This window comes from Pelophylax lessonae, assembly GCF_965119305.1.
Source record: "Pelophylax lessonae genome assembly, chromosome: 3".
NCBI classification, from domain to species: domain Eukaryota; kingdom Metazoa; phylum Chordata; class Amphibia; order Anura; family Ranidae; genus Pelophylax; species Pelophylax lessonae.
In genome coordinates this window covers 442,581,590-442,599,679 of record NC_138770.1, presented here as the reverse complement: position 1 = coordinate 442,599,679, position 18,090 = coordinate 442,581,590, and the positions used below count along the sequence as shown (strand labels likewise).

Genomic DNA, 18,090 nt, shown 5'->3' with positions numbered 1-18,090 from the left:
TGACAGGGGCCTTAAACAGAGTGCACTTACCTTTATTAAAGTACCCCACCAGCCCCAGATGTATACTTACCTTGACCAGACAGCTGTGGCCTCTGGCAATTGTATAAATCCCATTCCAATAATGTACTGTTGCACCTGTGCAATATCTTCCTACTGACTTCTATGAGCCGATCCCACAAGCATCTCCAGAGTTGGGACACTGCTCCAAAGACTTCCATGGGACTGTCCCCTGAATATTTCTGGTCTCAGGACACTGCTTTGTGACAATCTATGGAGAACTACGGGGCAGGCTTAGCCAGTGCACAGAGGATTATCAGGACGGAAAGCAAGCAAGCACTGGAGGCTGCAGCAACTAGACCGAGGCAAGAAGGAATCTGGGGAAGAAGAGGGTAGGGTAGTTTAGAACAGAGTGGTGGGTGGGGTGGCGGGCAAAACTAAAAAGTGTACTTTGAGTAGATGTGCATTAATCCCATAACCGTTTGGTTCCCTTATCGGGCATTGTTATTTCCCTTCAGTATTTTAAGCGTATCTATGGTCAAAATTTTTGGACCATATATTAAATTTACCATATTGTATTTAAATATTTCTAGCTTAGTCTAATGAATGATCTTGAAGTCTGTAAACTTAAAAGATTCTTCTTTGAATTCTGTGACATGTGTTCGCTATGTCCTGTTAGCATGCATTGCTGTGTCACACATTTCACAGAGTCTGCCTTTTGAAATACAGAGGTGCTGAGAGGAGAAGTTACAGGAGGAGGAGGAAGAGGAGGAGTCAGTACAGGAATCGCTGCCTGCAGGCAGCAAGGTACCATGGGATATGTAGTCCTTAGAAATATAAAGTAAATGGCAGAGGAGAAGCTGCAAAGCATGCAACCAGACAGGCAGAACTCACAACATGAAAGATTTATAAACATATACTGGATTGTCACAATAACTATTGTTTATATTGTTTTTAGAATACTGATGTTATAACATGTTCACCTTTGGGAACATGTTACACGTTCCACCCGATTTTAGTCTTCAAAAAGCCAATTACTCATAAATTAGGCGACAAATTGCTTGAAATTTCAGCAACACAGACCTTTCATTGAATACAATTTAACATTTTCAAGAACAATTTTATATCAGCTACAAAATTATAGGGCACAGGTGTCAAACACAAGGCCCGCGGGCTGAATCCGGCCCATCAGGCCATTTTATTTGGCCCTTGCACCTAGGGTTTCTTTTCAGCTGAAATGTGGTGGAACTCAGTTCTGCCACCTCTGGCTCCTGCAGATCCCTGCCTACCCTGCATGCACTCACGGTGGGGAACAGTCCTGCAAATGAGAGAGAGAGACGCGGAGCCACCTACACTCCTGGGAGTACTGGGGGTACTAGAGCAAGGCAGATGAGATGTGAGGAAGCTTTTTGGGGGGCACTCTGTACTCCGCACACTCCTGAACTCTGCACACCGCATACTTATTATCTCTGTACATAGCGCACCCATAAACCCTGCACTCTGTATATCATACACTCCTCAACCCTGCAATCTGTATGTAGCGCACTTGTGAACTCTACACTCTGTACACTGCATACTTCTAAGTATCCAAGTAGATGCATAGTCTTGCAGATACAACCCCCCTTTGAGGACAACTCTAATGCTGATGCGGCCCACAATGAAATGGAGTTTGACACCCCTGCTATAGGGTATAGAATAGGGGAAAATTCACACCATACAGTGGCCCAGTCCTCAAAACCTGGATTGAAACAAGTAAATTTATGAATCAAGCTGTCAAAGGAGCTGGGCAGAAAATTATTCGGCAAAGAGTGCCTGCATCTAATCAGATGCAGGCACTGTTCGGGTATTCTGACAGCCGGAGGTGCTGCAGCAGGAGATCTGTTCATCCGCTCTGTTAGCGTGAATAGGGGAAACTGCTAGATGTCTTTTGTTTAATCCTGCAGGATTAAAGGGACAAACTCTGGTTCAAAAAAAAAAAAATCTATTCAAAACTCAAAGTACCTTCTATTATTCTCAGCCTCCTCCAAATTCCTTTATTTTTGCTGCTGTGATCTGACTTCCTATTAGAAGGTGGCTACGTTCGTTTTTCATGGTCTCACTGAATATAGAAATGTAATCGCCTTCTTTTGCTCACTTCTGAGATAGACTAAGAACTTTGGAATTTGTATTGTGCATAGAGCAGTGCATGTGACCACAACTAACATGCGTGGCCTGTTTACAAACAAATGGAAGGGAGAAGGAAAAGAAGAGGTTTGGGAGCTCATGGAGCGTGTTACAAAGAAGAAGAAAAAAACAATAAAACGATTACAAGGCCATTAAGTAGTAGATGTGTACAGATTATTTTTGGAGAATAAGGATATTGTTTAGTTAAGCTAGGATCAGCAAACAGTAGATCACGGTCTGGGCATGCCCAGAGCATCAAACCGAGTGCAATGCAGAGGGACTCCTTGTAAAGTTGGAGCTGTAGTAGAGAGCAAGAGCCTCATAAGCTAATGCCTCCTCTGTAGTGCCAGCTCCTGCAGTGATACCAACTGCACTCCACCTCTTACCTGGCTAGCAGTCTCCAGAGTGGTGCCAGCAGCAGGAAAGGAGAGATCTTCAGGTCAGTGGGAAGCAATACACTGGGGATAATAGTATAGGGCTGCCTTCACACTGATGTGCTGCATTTTACTCACACCACGGGTGCAGTGCAGTGTACCTGCAGCTTCCATGCGAGGTTGCTGCATTTAGCCATAGACATCTATTATATCCTGCGGGTTTGCTGCGTTTAGCCATAGACATCTATTATATCCTGCGGGTTTGCTGCGTTTAGCCATAGACATCTATTATATCCTGCGGGTTTGCTGCGTTTAGCCATAGACATCTATTATATCCTGCGGGTTTGCTGCGCTTAGCCATAGACCTCTATTATATCCTGCGGGTTTGCTGCGCTTAGCCATAGACATCTCTTATATCCTACAGGTTTGCTGCGCTTAGCCATAGACATCTGTTATATCCTGCGGGTTTGCTGCGCTTAGCCATAGACATCTATTATATCCTACAGGTTTGCTGCGCTTAGCCATAGACATCTCTTATATCCTGCGGGTTTGCTGCGCTTAACCATAGACCTCTATTATATCCTGCGGGTTTGGTGCGCTTAGCCATAGACATCTATTATATCCTACAGGTTTGCTGCGCTTAGCCATAGACATCTCTTATATCCTGCGGGGTTTGCTGCGCTTAGCCATAGACCTCTATTATATCCTGCGGGTTTGCTGCGCTTAGCCATAGACATCTCTTATATCCTACAGGTTTGCTGTGCTTAGCCATAGACATCTATTATATCCTGCGGGTTTGGAGCCCTTTCTGAATTCAGGCGTTTTGGTGAGCTTTCAGAAAGTGCACCACACCTGCAGGATATAATAGAAGTCTTTGGTAAAGCACAGCTAACCCAGGAAAGTCGCAGACACATTGCGCTGCACCCGTGGTGCAGGTAAACTGAAGCACATCAGTGTGAAATCAGCCTTATAGGGGGCTCAGAACAGTAAGCGTTAATATACATTTCCAGTTTGTGGGGTGGTAACACGCCCCAGTTAAGGCATGTTTTTACCACCTCTGCCATAACTGCACTCTCTTTACCTGCAGTGGGCAGGGGTGTATACAGGTCGCAGTCACAGCAGGAGTTATACGCCCTGTCATGGTTGGTGGGTATAGCACCTGCCAAGCATGACCCATTCAAGTGAATGAGGCTGCTCTGCAAGTTCCCTGCAACATTGTGCAATACAGCAAACAAGAGGTTAAACAGGTGTTGCTTTCTCACCACCGGCCTTAACCCCTTGGATCCTGCAGAAGCATGTAGTTGCAGGGAACATGCAGAGTGGCCCCATTTACTTTATTGGGTTGCAAATGGCAGGCGGTAACTCCCACCCAAAGCGCGAGTGTTTTTTTTCCTGCTGCGGCATGTGCACACCTTTAGCTGCTGTCACAGCAGCCAAGGAAGGTAGGGATTGGGGGCAGCAAATCAACTGCAGGGTTTTACCAACCCCCAACCCTGTGTGAATGAGCCCTATGGGTGCCGCTCCTGAATGCAACTAAGGGGTCATTCACAAGTGCATCAAGCACTGCTGCTCCTCTGAAAAGTGATCCTATTGTGTTTGAGGTGGTGAGGAGGCGATATGTTGCCTCCTCACCACCTGATTTAAACCCATGATTGCCGTGCAATGCACGTTATTGCGACACGATAGTATGGCAATTAGAGGTTTAAATCAGGTGTGAGAAGGTGACCCTGTACCCGGTGATCTTTGACTTCTTCCATGTTGTTCAGGTAGATATCCACCCCTATAAGGTTGCCAACCAATGCTTTAAAAGCATAACTGAAGGCACAGCTTTTTAAGTTTTGGATGGAGATGGATTAAAACTGTTTTTATTGCTACCTGTGCTCCCCCTCCCGTTTACCCTCCTCTCTCTCTGTCATGTCTACTGCTGTCATCAAAAGTAAAACAAAATGCCACAATTTGAATTGTCCCCAGAACAGTAAGAGGAGAAATCTGCCTGTGGGGACACTAGGTCTGCTGGGGGGGGGTTCTGTTTTGGCAATGATACAGGAAGTGAGGAAAATCTCCTCAATGTGACACAGATGGCAATAATTAATTGACAGGAGTAACTTAATACCCTCTCTTACCCTATCCAAAATGAAGATAAAAAGTTTTGCCTATAGTTCTACTTTAAGGCAGTAACTATCAGACTTCTAATGACTTCGGCCACCTCAGGCTTGGACAAAGTAAATATAGCTAAATAAGGAGGCAAATGTAAACCAATAGTGCACAAGTATATAGATACTTTTATTCTAACTTTTTTTTTTTTTAGGCTTAACTGAGTTTAAGTATATACTACTACAGTAACAGCCCGCTGATATTCCTTTCCTCAGTCACTGAGAACTACAGTAAACTGAAACCACAATCAACACTTAAAACGAAAGTGGAAATATACAGTATTTAAACATAACATGCCATTTTGTTTTTACTGTGGTGCAAACCGACCAGAGCTGTCCATAGACAACTCAAATGTCAGACAATTCCTGCTGAATTGGTCAGAATTTAAGCTCTGGTGGGCCCTGAAAATACCACCAAAAATGATCAGCTGAACAGCAACTGCATCCCATCAGATGCAGCCACTGTTCAGCAGGACCACAGTATTCAGGCAGCAAAGATTCCCCTGATCCACGAATGGGCGATATATGCTTACCAAAGGAAAACAGAACAGTGTACGGCTAAGATTTAGGCTCCACTCACACCTGAGTAGGGCTGGGCGATAAATCGATTTAATCGATTTATCGATTTTTTAGTTTGAAACGATTTTTTTTTTTTAAAACTCGAGTTTTTTTATACAATTGTTTTCTCCTCCTTTTTCCGCCTGCCCCCGCGTATACACACACCTGGGCTCAGCCAGCTACTAGTCCGCCGCACATGAACCGAAATCTCCCCAGTATCGGACCACCGCCGCCGCGCCGCGCCTGGATGTGACGTCGGCTGCGGGCGGTGCGTCGGCTGCGGCGCGCTGTGATGGGTACACAGAGAACTCCCCGGCCTGGATGTGACGTCAGCTGCCGGGAGAGGAAGGGGGCGGTGCGTCTGTACAGGCCAGGAGCTGTGATAGGATAGGTACCTATCCTATCACAGCCGCTGGCCTGTACAGACGCACCGCCCCCTTCCTCTCCCGGCAGCTGACGTCACTAGTGAGTGAACAGATCCAGAACCGTACACACATAGCAGCCTTGGAGGGGGAGGGGGGGGTGACTCACAGTAGCAGAGAAGGAGGAAGAAATCCCTTCAGATAGCTCCGATGCCTGTGATGAAGCTCTGAGCAAGCTGTCATTGCTGCTTCTACTCCTTGCTCTGTCCTCCACACTGCTGAAGCCACTCTATATTCACTCACTGTACCAGGACAGCCAATCCAATCTCATGCTCTGCACAAGGGGGAGGGTGGAGGAGCAAGAGTGGAGGTGGGAAGAAGCATGTACAGTGAGTTAAAGCGCCCCCTGCAATATCACAGCGCGCCGCAGCTAGTTCTGCAGCGCTCTGCATTCTAGTTCTGGGTCAGTGACACAACATACTAAAATCACTGGAACAGCAAATAGCATTTCCAAAAAGAGGTCTGCAATGGCACCCCTTGTATGTCTCTCAAGAATTTTCACTTAAAATTAATAATCTGAAAATTACGCGACGCCCGCAGCTGACGTCACATCCAGGCGCGGCGCGGCGGCCCGTTACTGGGGAGAGTTTGGTTCCTGTGCGGTGGACTAGTAGCTGGCTGAGCCCAGGTGTGTGTAGTTACGCGGGGGCAGGCGGAAAAAAAACAAGTGTAGAAAAAAATCGTTTCAAACTAAAAAAGGTGGCCGGTTACTGGGGAGTTCTCTGACTGTACCTATCACAGCGCAGCCCCTGTACAGACGCACCGCCCGCAGCTGACATCACATCCAGGCGCGGCGGTGGTCCGTCAGACACACATATACAGCCGCAGCGCTTCTCCTTCTCCTCAGTCCTCCCTCCACACAGTGAGCTCGCCTCCCTCCCCGCTCAGTGCGATATGAGCCAGCCCCCGCGTCTTCTTTTACTGTCTAATGTCTAGTCTATTAAAAGAACAACAACACAGTCAAAAAAATTAACAAACATGGCAGCGTGTACTTTTTGTTTTGGGATTCTATGCATTTTAACTCTTGAGGAGTTAAAATAGCAATAAAGTTGCACTTTTGACACTATATCTGATGTCTGCAGTCATTTTTTAAGTGCATTGGAAAAAAAAAAAAAAAAAAAAAAAAATCGAAAAATCGAATCGAAACTCGAATTTTTCTTTAACCACTTAAAGAGGAAGTAAACCCTCCTCAGGAAGTTGTACCTATAGGGAAGCCTATGATAAGGCTTACCTATAGGTACTGTAAATATCTCCTAAACATGTACCGTTTAGGAGATATTTACATTTGATGCAGCCAGTGACGTCACTGGCGCATGCGCTCTGAAGGAACGGCAGATCGTGCCGTTCCTTCAGAGCCCTGTGCCGTGACCGTCGGCGCGCGGGAGTGACGTCACCGCGGCTCCGGCCAATCAGATGGCCGGATGCCGCGATCCCGGAAGACTGGCGACTGTACATGTCGCCCGTCATAGAGGTAAGAGAGCGGCGCGGCGAGGGCTCGTTCTAAGGTAAGTATTTGATAATGAGCTAGTATGCGATGCATACTAGCTCATTATGTCTTTATCTTTCAGGATGTAAAGAAAAGAAAAAAAAAATTATCGGTTTACAACCTCTTTAAGCCCCGGAGGATTTGGCTGCTAAACGACCAGGGGGTATTTTGCGATTCGGCACTGCGTGACTTTAACGGACAATTGCGCGGTCGTGCGACGCTGTACCTAAAAAAAAGGCGTCCTTTTTTTCCCACAAACAGAGCTTTCTTTTGGTGGTATTTGATCACCTGTGCGATTTTTTGATCACGCGCTATAAACAAAAAAAGAGCGTCAATTTTGCAAAAATAGCAATATTTTTCCCTTTTTTTTTATATGAAATTCCCCCCCAAAAAAATGTAAAAATCAAAATTTTTTAACATTTTCGGCCAATTTGTTTTATGCTACCTATGTTTGGTAAAAAAAAAAAAAAAAAAAAAAAAAAAAAAAAAAAAAAAAAAAAAAAAAAATCGCAAAAAGCGTATTTTGATTGGTTTGCGCAAAAGTTATTGCGTTTACTGACTAAGGGAAAGATTTTTGTCATTTTTGTTGTTTTTTTTTTAACGCGTAATGGCGGCGATCTGCGATTTTTTTTGCGGTACTGCGACATTGGGGCGGACAGATCGGACCCTTGACTGACATTTTTGACACTTTTGGGGTTACCAGTGACATTTCTACAGTAATCAGTGCTATATATATGCACTGTTACTGTAAAAATACACTGGTAGTGAAGGGGTTAACTTTATTTGAGAGGGAGGGGCTGTGTGTGTCCCTAGGGGCGTGATTCTTACTGTGATTGGCTGTGGCTTCAGCTGTATGCAGAGTGATCAACGGATCTACATAGTAGATCTATATGATCAGCTCTCATACAGAGGGGAGAATGACAGGCAGCTTGTTTACACAAGCTGCCTGACTTTCTCCCTCTCCCCCGCCGATCGCAGAGTGGCCGGCGGACATCGGGTCCGCCGGTCACACGCGCGGGGGGGGTCCGTGACCACGCGGGAGCGCGCCTCCGGCGGCGCGCGCTCGCTCCCCAGACCCTCACAAGCTAGTGACGTAGCCCTACGTCACTTTGCCTGTGAGGGGCTGACCGCCGACGTAGATCGGCGTGCGGCGGTCGGCAAGTGGTTAAAAATCGAAGATTTTTTTTTTTTAGGCAAAATCGCCCAGCCCTACACCTGAGCGTATCATTTCCAGGCTTTTTTTTTCTGGCGTTTTTCATGCGTTTCTTTCTGGCGTTTTTTAAGCATTTTTTGCAGGCATTGACATCTAACAAAAAATGCTTGTAATCTACTAAAAAAACAAGCTCATTCTTTTTTGAGCTTCAGGCGTTTCGCGTCAGAGGACAAAATGCTCATATATGAACAGGGGCCATTGAAATGAATGGGATTTTGCTCGTTGAGCATTTTGAGACTTCAGACATGAGCGTTTTACGAGCTGAAAATGCTCAGGTGTGAACAGGGCCTTAGTAAACTGACCCAGAGCAATATAAAAAAAGAGAGAAACACCAAGCTGTAGAAGAAACACAAACATTGTATCTAGGAGGCCCACTTTAGGCCCCTTTCACACTTGTGCGACTTGTAATGCGATTTGGGACTGCAAAAAAATCGCATGACAAGTCCTCCATTATTTCCAATGAGCCCCATTCATATCTGTGCGACTTGAAGTCGCACCGACTTCAAAGTAGTCCCTGCACTACTTTTGGCACGATTTTGATGCGTTTTGAGGAAGAGACATTATAAGCCCAGTCAGACTTTGAAGTCGCACAAGTGTGAAAGGGGCCTAAAACACAGAATGAATGTAACCTTTCCTTTAGAGGATAAACAGCCAGTGATTGGACAGGTCTACACTAGATGTAGAAAACAGCACAGGACAGAACTGGAGAACAAAAACAAGAAAAAGTGTATCCATGTCATCCAAAAACAAATAAACTTGGACATGCAACTTTGTAGCACTTAGACAATAAATGATTTCTGTTATGCATGTTAAACGGCTAGGTTCACACTGATGCACTGTTAGAACGCATTAAGCATTACTGTGTGTTCTTCAGCACTTTAACATGCGTTGCATTAGGGCATCCCATTCATTTCAATGGGCTGTCTACCATACCAAAAACCTAAATGTACTAATGAGAACTGCAGTGCCCTACAGTGCCACTGCCTAGGTCTGTTAGCAAGGTGAGTTGGGGTTCCATTAAAGAATAAGTTCATTTTATTCATTATATATATATATATATATATATATATATATATATATATATATATATATATATAAATTTCACTTTTTTGCAGGTAAAAAAAGTGCATTTATTTATTTTATTTTGTTTTTACCTGTAAAGCATTGCGATCAGCAGATCACTGGTGCAATGCAGATCTCCAGCAGACCTGCCAGTGCATATGTGTGCCTGTACATCCCATAGCACCATGGTAGTTCACTGACAACAACAAGCTGACAGCTGCAAAGGATGTTGTAGTTCATTCATACACAGAGCTCTATGTATGAAAGACGCTGCTGTATGGGCAGAGCCCCGCACGGCCACACTGATTTAATATACTGACAGCTAGTGCGGGGAACTTCTCCCTGTACTGCTGTCACAAGAGGAGGAAAGGGGGGGGGGGGAATCAGGCAGCGGCTGCATATTACATGTTCCATCCTAAAAACATGTTCCCAAAGATAAACCTATCCTTTAAGAAAGAATAGCACCGCAACACATCAAGGAGTATAAAACATGCCCGCGTTACCGAGCACAACAGTGTGAACTGGGCCTTGTGTTAGGATAAGGGCTCATTCACACGGTTTCTCAGTGCTCAGTTTAGCGTGAATAGCAGTGTGTTTATGTTTTTGTGCTTGCAGCAAGCTGCATGCAGGCAGCCTATATTAGTGAATGGACATGCATGGTCTGTATAGACTCGCCCACACAGCGGAGTATGACAGGTACACAGGGATGGATGCACGGACCCACAACGCAGAGCATGCACACCCATCCCTGCGTACTTGTCATAATTGGCTGTGCGGGTGAGTCCGTACAGCTGATGTACTTCCATCCTCTGAAATGAATTGCCTGCATGCAGTTTTTTTGTTTTCCTATGGGACACCTTCCTTGATTTTTGACCGACTTGAACACACCACCTCTCCCCTGGTGTTATGTATTGATGTAAATTGCAATTAAGTATGTACCGCCCCTAGTTTTAGGAGCAGTTTTCACATTATATTTATTGTATATGTACATGCTATGAGGAAGGCGTAAAGCCGAAACGCGTCAGCTTTTGTCATGTTGTCACCGCTATCCATGTTGGAATAAAGAATTTTACTTGGAAGAAGCCTTTTTCGTGTGCCGGCTTTATTCATATAACATTTGGTTTGGACGTTCAGCCTAATGCCTCGTACACACGCAACGATTGTTGGCCGTGAATTCTCGGCCAACGTCCGATCGGCCGATTGTCGGCTTGTTAGTATGATGCTTCCGACAACCGACTGCGACTTTTCGGCCGGACAAAATCTGGTGTGCATGCTATAAAATTTTTGTTGGCCGTCAACACAACGGCCAATTTTCCGTCAGTCAGTACAGAATTCGGCAGACAAAATCAGATGAGCAAGACTGCGCATGCTCGGAGAAGAAAAAACACACGGAAAGTTAACCAGCACATGACATCACTTCTGAAGTTGGATTTTGTTGGCCGAGAAAATTTGTGTGCAGTCTAGAGCACATTTCAACCAACACAACAACACTGGACAAAAGACGGCCGATCGGTCGGCCAACAATCGTTGCGTGTGTACGAGGCATGAGCACAGACACTTAGCTCTTTATCTTCCCACAGTGTGGTGGAGCTAGGGTGAGTGGTTCTCTATGCATGCAGTTCACGGCAGGTCAAACACACAGATCTTCACACAGAAGCTGAGCACACGTGTTAATGAGCCCTTTTTGTTCATCTTTTAAATGGAACATAACCCTCCTCTCCTTTACAGCCAAGGAAGCTGCCATTCAAGCCTCTGTTTGATCTGTAGTGTACACCGCTCAAGTGAGTAAATCAGCAGCCATCCAATGTGAGTGCCCACCCCCTTAACTTAACTTCACAGGTAAAGAGGAAAAGATTGGCCGCACACCACCATGGAGCTGAAGCAAATTAATTCCTTTATTGTCGCATGCCAGACAGACAAAACAGGATAGAAACTATGTGTTTTACACGGACATAACGTGCTTATTCATAGGAGTAAACATGTTATGTCCGTGTGAACCATGCCAACGTTTTTATCCTGTTGTCTGGCATGCGACAATAAAGGACTTAATTTGCTTCAGCTCCATGGTTGTGTGCAGCCAATCTTTTCCTCGTTACCCATGATCTGCAGTTGCCATGATGCTGCACATGGCATCAGTTATGACACAAACCATTTGAGGTCTTGACAGTTTGGTTGAGAGCACAAGGAACTGTGACAGTTCTCATTCATGGCATGCCATGAATGTAACTTTGGAAAAACCATTTTTTGTTCTGCTTTAGTTTTGGCTGCTCCATATTGAACAGTTCTGTACAAAGAGGAAGTCCCACCCCCAAGAATCTTTCTTGTAGCCGATTGGCTGTTATCTGCAGGAATGACATGCTAGACAAGTAAAAGCAATTTCTGCAGCCTCTCTGCCTGCTCTGCAAACCGGTGACAGCTCTTTATCTACAACAACTTTACTTTAACCAATATAGTGATCAGTAATAATAATACACCCACACTCCATACAGGGGAGGTCATAGCAGAACATCATTCCTGCTGAGGCAGGCGCAGCATTATCTCAGGAAGTGGCAAAAATGTGGCCAAGATTACACGTAGGCCAGTCATACACGGTTTGAATTAATAATAGGCAGGCTAAATGTATCAAGTTGATCGATCAACTTTGGTACAACCAGCCTGCTGGATTCTCCTGCGATTATCACTAGCAGTGGCTATAGCCACTAGAGATAATCACTGTCTTCTCCCGGCAGGGACGGCTTCTCCCTGCACCATTGCTCAGGGTGGGTTTCCTGATGCTGACAACAGCAGAACATACCTGCCCAATGAGCATCAGAATGCCCACCTATAGTCTACATCAAAAGTGCATGTAGCAGGGTGACAATGCAGGAGAGCTTTTAGGAGGCAGGTCAGAATGTTGTCATCCTAAAACAGGTAGTGTCTGATCACCAGGTATTTAGGATAGCACTACTGCCTTGCAGTGCCTGGCTCAAATCCCAGTCAGGACACTATCTGCATGAATTTTGCATGTGCCCCCTGTGCTTCCATGGGTTTCCTCGGGGTACTTCAGTTTCCTCCCACATTCCACTGACATTCTGGTATCTTAAAGCGAAAATGTAACCTCCCCATCAACTTTTATCAATCTCCTTAATATATGGAGGGGAAATACATTTTTTGTGGACCCCGTCCTTGCACTACCAGAATGATGTGTTCAACACCCACAGCCTCCTGGGATACTGACATCACGGGTCCTTTTAGGCAGCAAGGCACTCAACATTGCATGTGCCGGCACCACATCACCTGGGGTCCAGGTGTCTATTCATGTGTTTTGCAACTTCCCCCCCCTTGCAGGCCACTGAATAACCTGAAAAAGACAGACAGCACCCCCTGGTGGCATCAGTGGAAGCTGGCTGCTCAGACTAGGTGTGCTGCATTGAAGGGGCAAATCCCTAGAGAGCAGCATTGGATCACCAGGTGTAGGAGTATGCTTTTGGACAGCTAAAGAGAGGGGAGGGGGAGTTCACTTCCTTTTTACAGCAGAACTAAAAACTTACCTTTCTGCCAATGGTCTCTGTCCCTTTCCAGCATTTTCTCCTGAGTGCTGGCCTTTGGGCCTCATCGTGGAATGATTTAACTCCTGTGCAGGAGTCAGTCATCCCGGCACACAGAGCACGGGTCAGTAATGTAAGTTGAGCTGTGCATGTGCAGCTCACTTTACATGCCAGAGAATGCTACCAGGAAGGGAAGGAAGGTGAGTTTTACTGCAGAAGAGACATTGCATGTCTGTTCTGCAAAAAAGAGCCTGCCTAATCACAGTTTGTGACAGCAGGACTTTAGTTCCTCTTTAATCTGCCCTGGTATGTGTATGAGGTAGAGACCTTAGATTGTAAACTCCTAGAGGGTAGGGACTGATGTATGCATGTCTGCAATAAATAATAAGGAGTTCTTTTAATAAAAGCTGCTTTCATCCATCCTAAGAATATCCCTTTGATATGGAAGCTGATGTTAGTGATTGGGTATGTGCAGCAGTGTGAGCGGATATGTAAAGCTGATATAATTGGAGAGGTCAGTAATGGGGTATGTGTAGCACTGTGTTAGTAGACATGCAAGACTGATCAGATTGGAGATGTCACAGATGGGGTATGCACAGCACTGTGTGAGCAGACATGCAAGGCCAATCTAATTGGAGATGTCAGTGATGGGGTATGTGTAGCACTGTGTGAGCAGACAAACAAGGCTGATCTGATTGGAGATGTCAGTGATGGAGTATGTGTAGCACTGTGTGAGCAGACATGTAAGGCGGATGTGATTGGAGATGTCAGTGATGGAGTATGTGTAGCACTGTGTGAGCAGGCATGTAAGGCGGATGTTATTGCAGATGTCAGTAAACAGGTATGTGTAGTAGACATGTAAGGCTGATGTGATTGGAAATGTCAGTAAACAGGTATGTGTAGTAGACCATACGTGTAAGGCTGATGTGACTGGAGAAGTTAGTGATGGGGTATGTGTAGTAAACATGTAAGGCCCATGTGATTGGAGATGTCAGTAAACAGGTATGTGTAGTAGATCAGTAAGGCCTGTGTGACTGGAGATGTCAGTGATCAGGTATGTGTGAGTAGACATGTAAGGCCGATGTGATTGAAGCTGTCAGTGATCGGTTATGGGTAGCATACACATAAGGCTGATGTGATTGGGGATATCAGTGATCAGGTATGGGTAGCAAAAATATAAGGCTGATGTGATTGGAGAGGTCAGTAATCACGTATGTTTGGGTAGACATATAAGGCAAATGTGATTAGAGATGTCAGTGATCAGGTATGTGTAGTAGACATGTAAGGCTGATGTGATCGGAGATGTCAGTAATCAGTTATGTGTAGCACACATGTAAGACTAATGTGATCAGAGATGTCAGTGATGGGATATGTGTAGTACTGTGTGGGCAGACATAAGGCCCATGTGATTGGCGATATCAGTGATCAGGTATGTGTAGTAGACATGCAAGGCCAATGCGATTGGAGATGAGAGTGATCAGTTATGGGTAGCACACATGTAAGACTGATGTGATTGGGGATATCAGTGATCAGTTATGTGTAGCACACATGTAAGACTGATGTGATCGGAGATGTCAGTGATGGGATATGTGTAGTACTGTGTGGGCAGACATAAGGCTGATGTGATTGGTGATATCAGTGATCAGTTATGTGTAGCTGACACATAAGGCCGATGTGATTGGAGATGTCAGTGATCAGGTATGTGTAGTAGACATGTAAGGCCGATGTGATTGGTGATATCAGTGATCAGGTATGGGTAGCAGATATATAAGGCTGATGTGATCGGATATGTCAGTGATGGGACATGTGCAGTACTGTGTGGGCAGACATAAGGCCGATGTGATTGGTGATATCAGTGATCAGGTATGGGTAGCTGACATTGTGTAGCTGACATATAAGGCCAATGTGATTGGGGAGATCAGTGATCAGTTATGTGTAGCTGACATATAAGGCCGATGTGATTGGTGAGATCAGTGATCAGATAGGGGTAGCAGACATGTAAGGTAGCAGACATGTAAAGCTGATGTGATTGGAGATGTCGGTGATCAGGTATGTCGTGTAGCTGACATATAAGGCCGATGTGATTGGAGATGTCAGTGATCAGGTATGGGTAGCTGACATATAAGGCTGATGTGATTGGAGATATCAGTTATGTGTAGCTGACATATAAGGCCGATGTGATTGGAGATATCAGTTATGTGTAGCTGACACATAAGGCCGATGTGATTGGTGAGATCAGTGATCAGTTATGTGTAGCTGACAGATAAGGCCGATGTGATTGGAGATGTCAGCGATCAGTTATGGGTAGCTGACATATAAGGCCGATGTGATTGGAGATGTCAGTGATCAGTTATGTGTAGCTGACAGATAAGGCCGATGTGATCGGAGATATCAGTGATCAGGTATGGGTAGCTGACATATAAGGCCGATGTGATCGGAGATATCAGTGATCAGGTATGTGTAGCTGACATATAAGGCCGATGTGATTGGAGATGTCAGCGATCAGGTATGTGTAGCTGACATATAAGGCTGATGTGATTGGAGATATCAGTGATCAGGTATGGGTAGCTGACATATAAGGCCGATGTGATCGGAGATATCAGTGATCAGGTATGTGTAGCTGACATATAAGTCTGATGTGATTGGAGATATCAGTGATCAGGTATGGGTAGCTGACATTGTGTAGCTGACATATAAGGCCGATGTGATCGGAGATATCAGTGATCAGGTATGTGTAGCTGACATATAAGTCTGATGTGATTGGAGATATCAGTGATCAGGTATGGGTAGCTGACATTGTGTAGCTGACATATAAGGCCGATGTGATCGGAGATGTCAGCGATCAGGTATGGGTAGCTGACATATAAGGCCGATGTGATCGGAGATGTCAGCGATCAGGTATGTGTAGCTGACATATAAGGCCGATGTGATCGGAGATATCAGCGATCAGTTATGTGTAGCTGACATATAAGGCCGGTGTATTGGGAGTCCCATGTATGGTAGCTGATAGAGGGGCCCGATCCTCCAGCAGGCAGTGACAGGTGCGCACACTTGCTCTTACCATTCTTGTTGTCACAGGAAGGTGCGGCCGATGGCACGGGCACTACCGCCGAGGCTGCAGCCAGCATGGTGGTCGATGCAGCTGTGGCTCCCACTGTGGCCGCTGCCAGACCTCCTCCAGCAGCCGCTGCCATGGCTCCATTTTCCTGCTCATCCCCGCTGCTGTTAGCGCGCTTGTTCTTCTTGCCCTTGCTGTTCTTCACGTTAGGCATTGCGCAGCCAGCTCCTGCTTCTCGTCAGACGCGCCTTCAGCTCTTCGCCCCGACGGCCTGCATGGTGCCCGGGCTGCAGGGGGAGGAGGGGTAGGGTGAGGCACACTGCTAGCACGCTAGATGCCCGCTGCCCATGTACAGAGGGTGGCAGGATTAGAAGGCGTGTCTCCTTGTTTTGATTCTGCTTTCCGTGGACTCGGTTCCTCCCCTCTGTCAATTTTTTCCCCGTCTCTCGTGACGTCACGACCCTGCAGCCCATCCCTACGTGACGCAACCGGCGCTCCCTCCACACCGCCTCTATCCTGTCTCTGTTCTGAAGGCGTCAATGTCCGCGCCCTCTCTGACGCCCAATCAGAGCCCGGGAGTCGGGCCGAGGGGTGTGGCCTGCTCTCTGCCGCATTTTTCAGTAGAACACAATAGAGTGGAAGGAGTGTGTGTGTGGAGAGTGGGAGTTGTGTCACGTACACGCGTGGTGTGTCTACAAGTCTTTTCTTGTGTCACTGACGTGTGTGTTAGACAAGGGGCTACATGCCTTCATTATCAGGAATATAGGTGTGCCCAGCCCATTGCATTGTTAGGGTGTGCACCCCAAAGCTTAACCACTTAAGCCCCAGAAGATTTTACCCCCTTCCTGACCAGGGGGTATTTTGCGATTTGGCACTGCGTGACTTTAACGGACAATTGCGCGGTCGTGCGATGCTGTATCTAAACGAATTTGGCGTCCTTTTTTTCCCACAAACAGAGCTTTCTTTTGGTGGTATTTGATCACCTGTGTGATTTTTTGATCATGCGCTATAAACAAAAAAAGAGTGTAAATTTTGCAAAAATAACAATATTTTTCACATTTTTTTATATGAAATTCCCCCCCCCCCCCCAAAAATGTAAAAATCAAAACTTTTTAACATTTTCGGCCAATTTGTTTTATGCTACCTATGTTTGGTAAAAAAAAATCGCAAAAAGTGTTTTTTTTATTGGTTTGCGCAAAAGTTATCGCGTTTACTAACAAAGGGAAAGATTTTTGTCATTTTTGTTGTTTTTTTTTTTAACGAGTAATGGCGACGATCTGTGATTTTTTTGCGGTACTGCGACATTGCGGCGGACAGATCGGACCCTTGACTGACATTTTTGACACTTTTGGGGTTACCAGTGACATTACTGCAGTAATCAGTGCTATACATATGCACTGTTACTGTAAAAATACACTGGCAGTGAAGGGGTTAACTTTTTTTGAAACGGAGGGGCTATGTGTGTCCCTAGGGGCGTGCTTTCTACTGTGATTGGCTGTGGCTTCAGATGTATGAAGAGTGATCAACGGTTCTACATAGTAGAACCGTATGATCATCCTTCATACACAGGGGAGAATGACAGGCAGCTTGTTTACACAAGCCGCCTGACTTTCTCCCTCTCCCCCGACGATCGCAGAGTGACTGGCGGACATCGGGTCTGCCGGTCACACGCGCTGGGGGGTCCGTGACCACGCGGGAGCACGCCTCCGGGGGCGCGCGCTCGCTCCCTAGACCCTCACAAGCTAGTGACGTAGATCTACGTCACTTTGCCTGTGAGGGGCTGACTGCCGACGTAGATCGTCATTAGGCAGTCAGCAAGTGGTTAAACACACACGCCTCTTCTCCTTTCTCTGCAGCCTCAGCTGCACTGGACAGTGAATGAATGGGAAGTGCCTTATGCTGAGCGCTTCCTGTTCATTCACAAACTGAAGCATAGTAAATGCAGTTTACAAAGCTTCAATTGTGAATGAATACAGTGAGTGAGTTTGATAAGAAAAGGAAGGGGCCAATAAATGACAGAATGACACTCTTCCTCCTGAAACATTCCCCACAGCAGCTGAGGGAAGAGGAGGGAAGC

The 18,090-nt window shown here is 45.8% G+C and overlaps 1 protein-coding gene across 1 annotated transcript in view; it reads right to left on the bottom strand.

Annotated features, from left to right (window-relative positions):
• HECA (hdc homolog, cell cycle regulator) overlaps window positions 1-16,463 on the bottom strand; it is an 85,859-nt gene extending 69,396 nt beyond the window's left edge. The window contains exon 1 of the mRNA XM_082252267.1: window positions 16,017-16,463. Coding sequence (XP_082108393.1) covers window positions 16,017-16,227 — 211 coding nt within the window. The 5' untranslated portion in view covers window positions 16,228-16,463. The remainder of the gene's footprint in view (window positions 1-16,016) is intronic.
• Window positions 16,464-18,090: the final 1,627 nt, after the last annotated feature.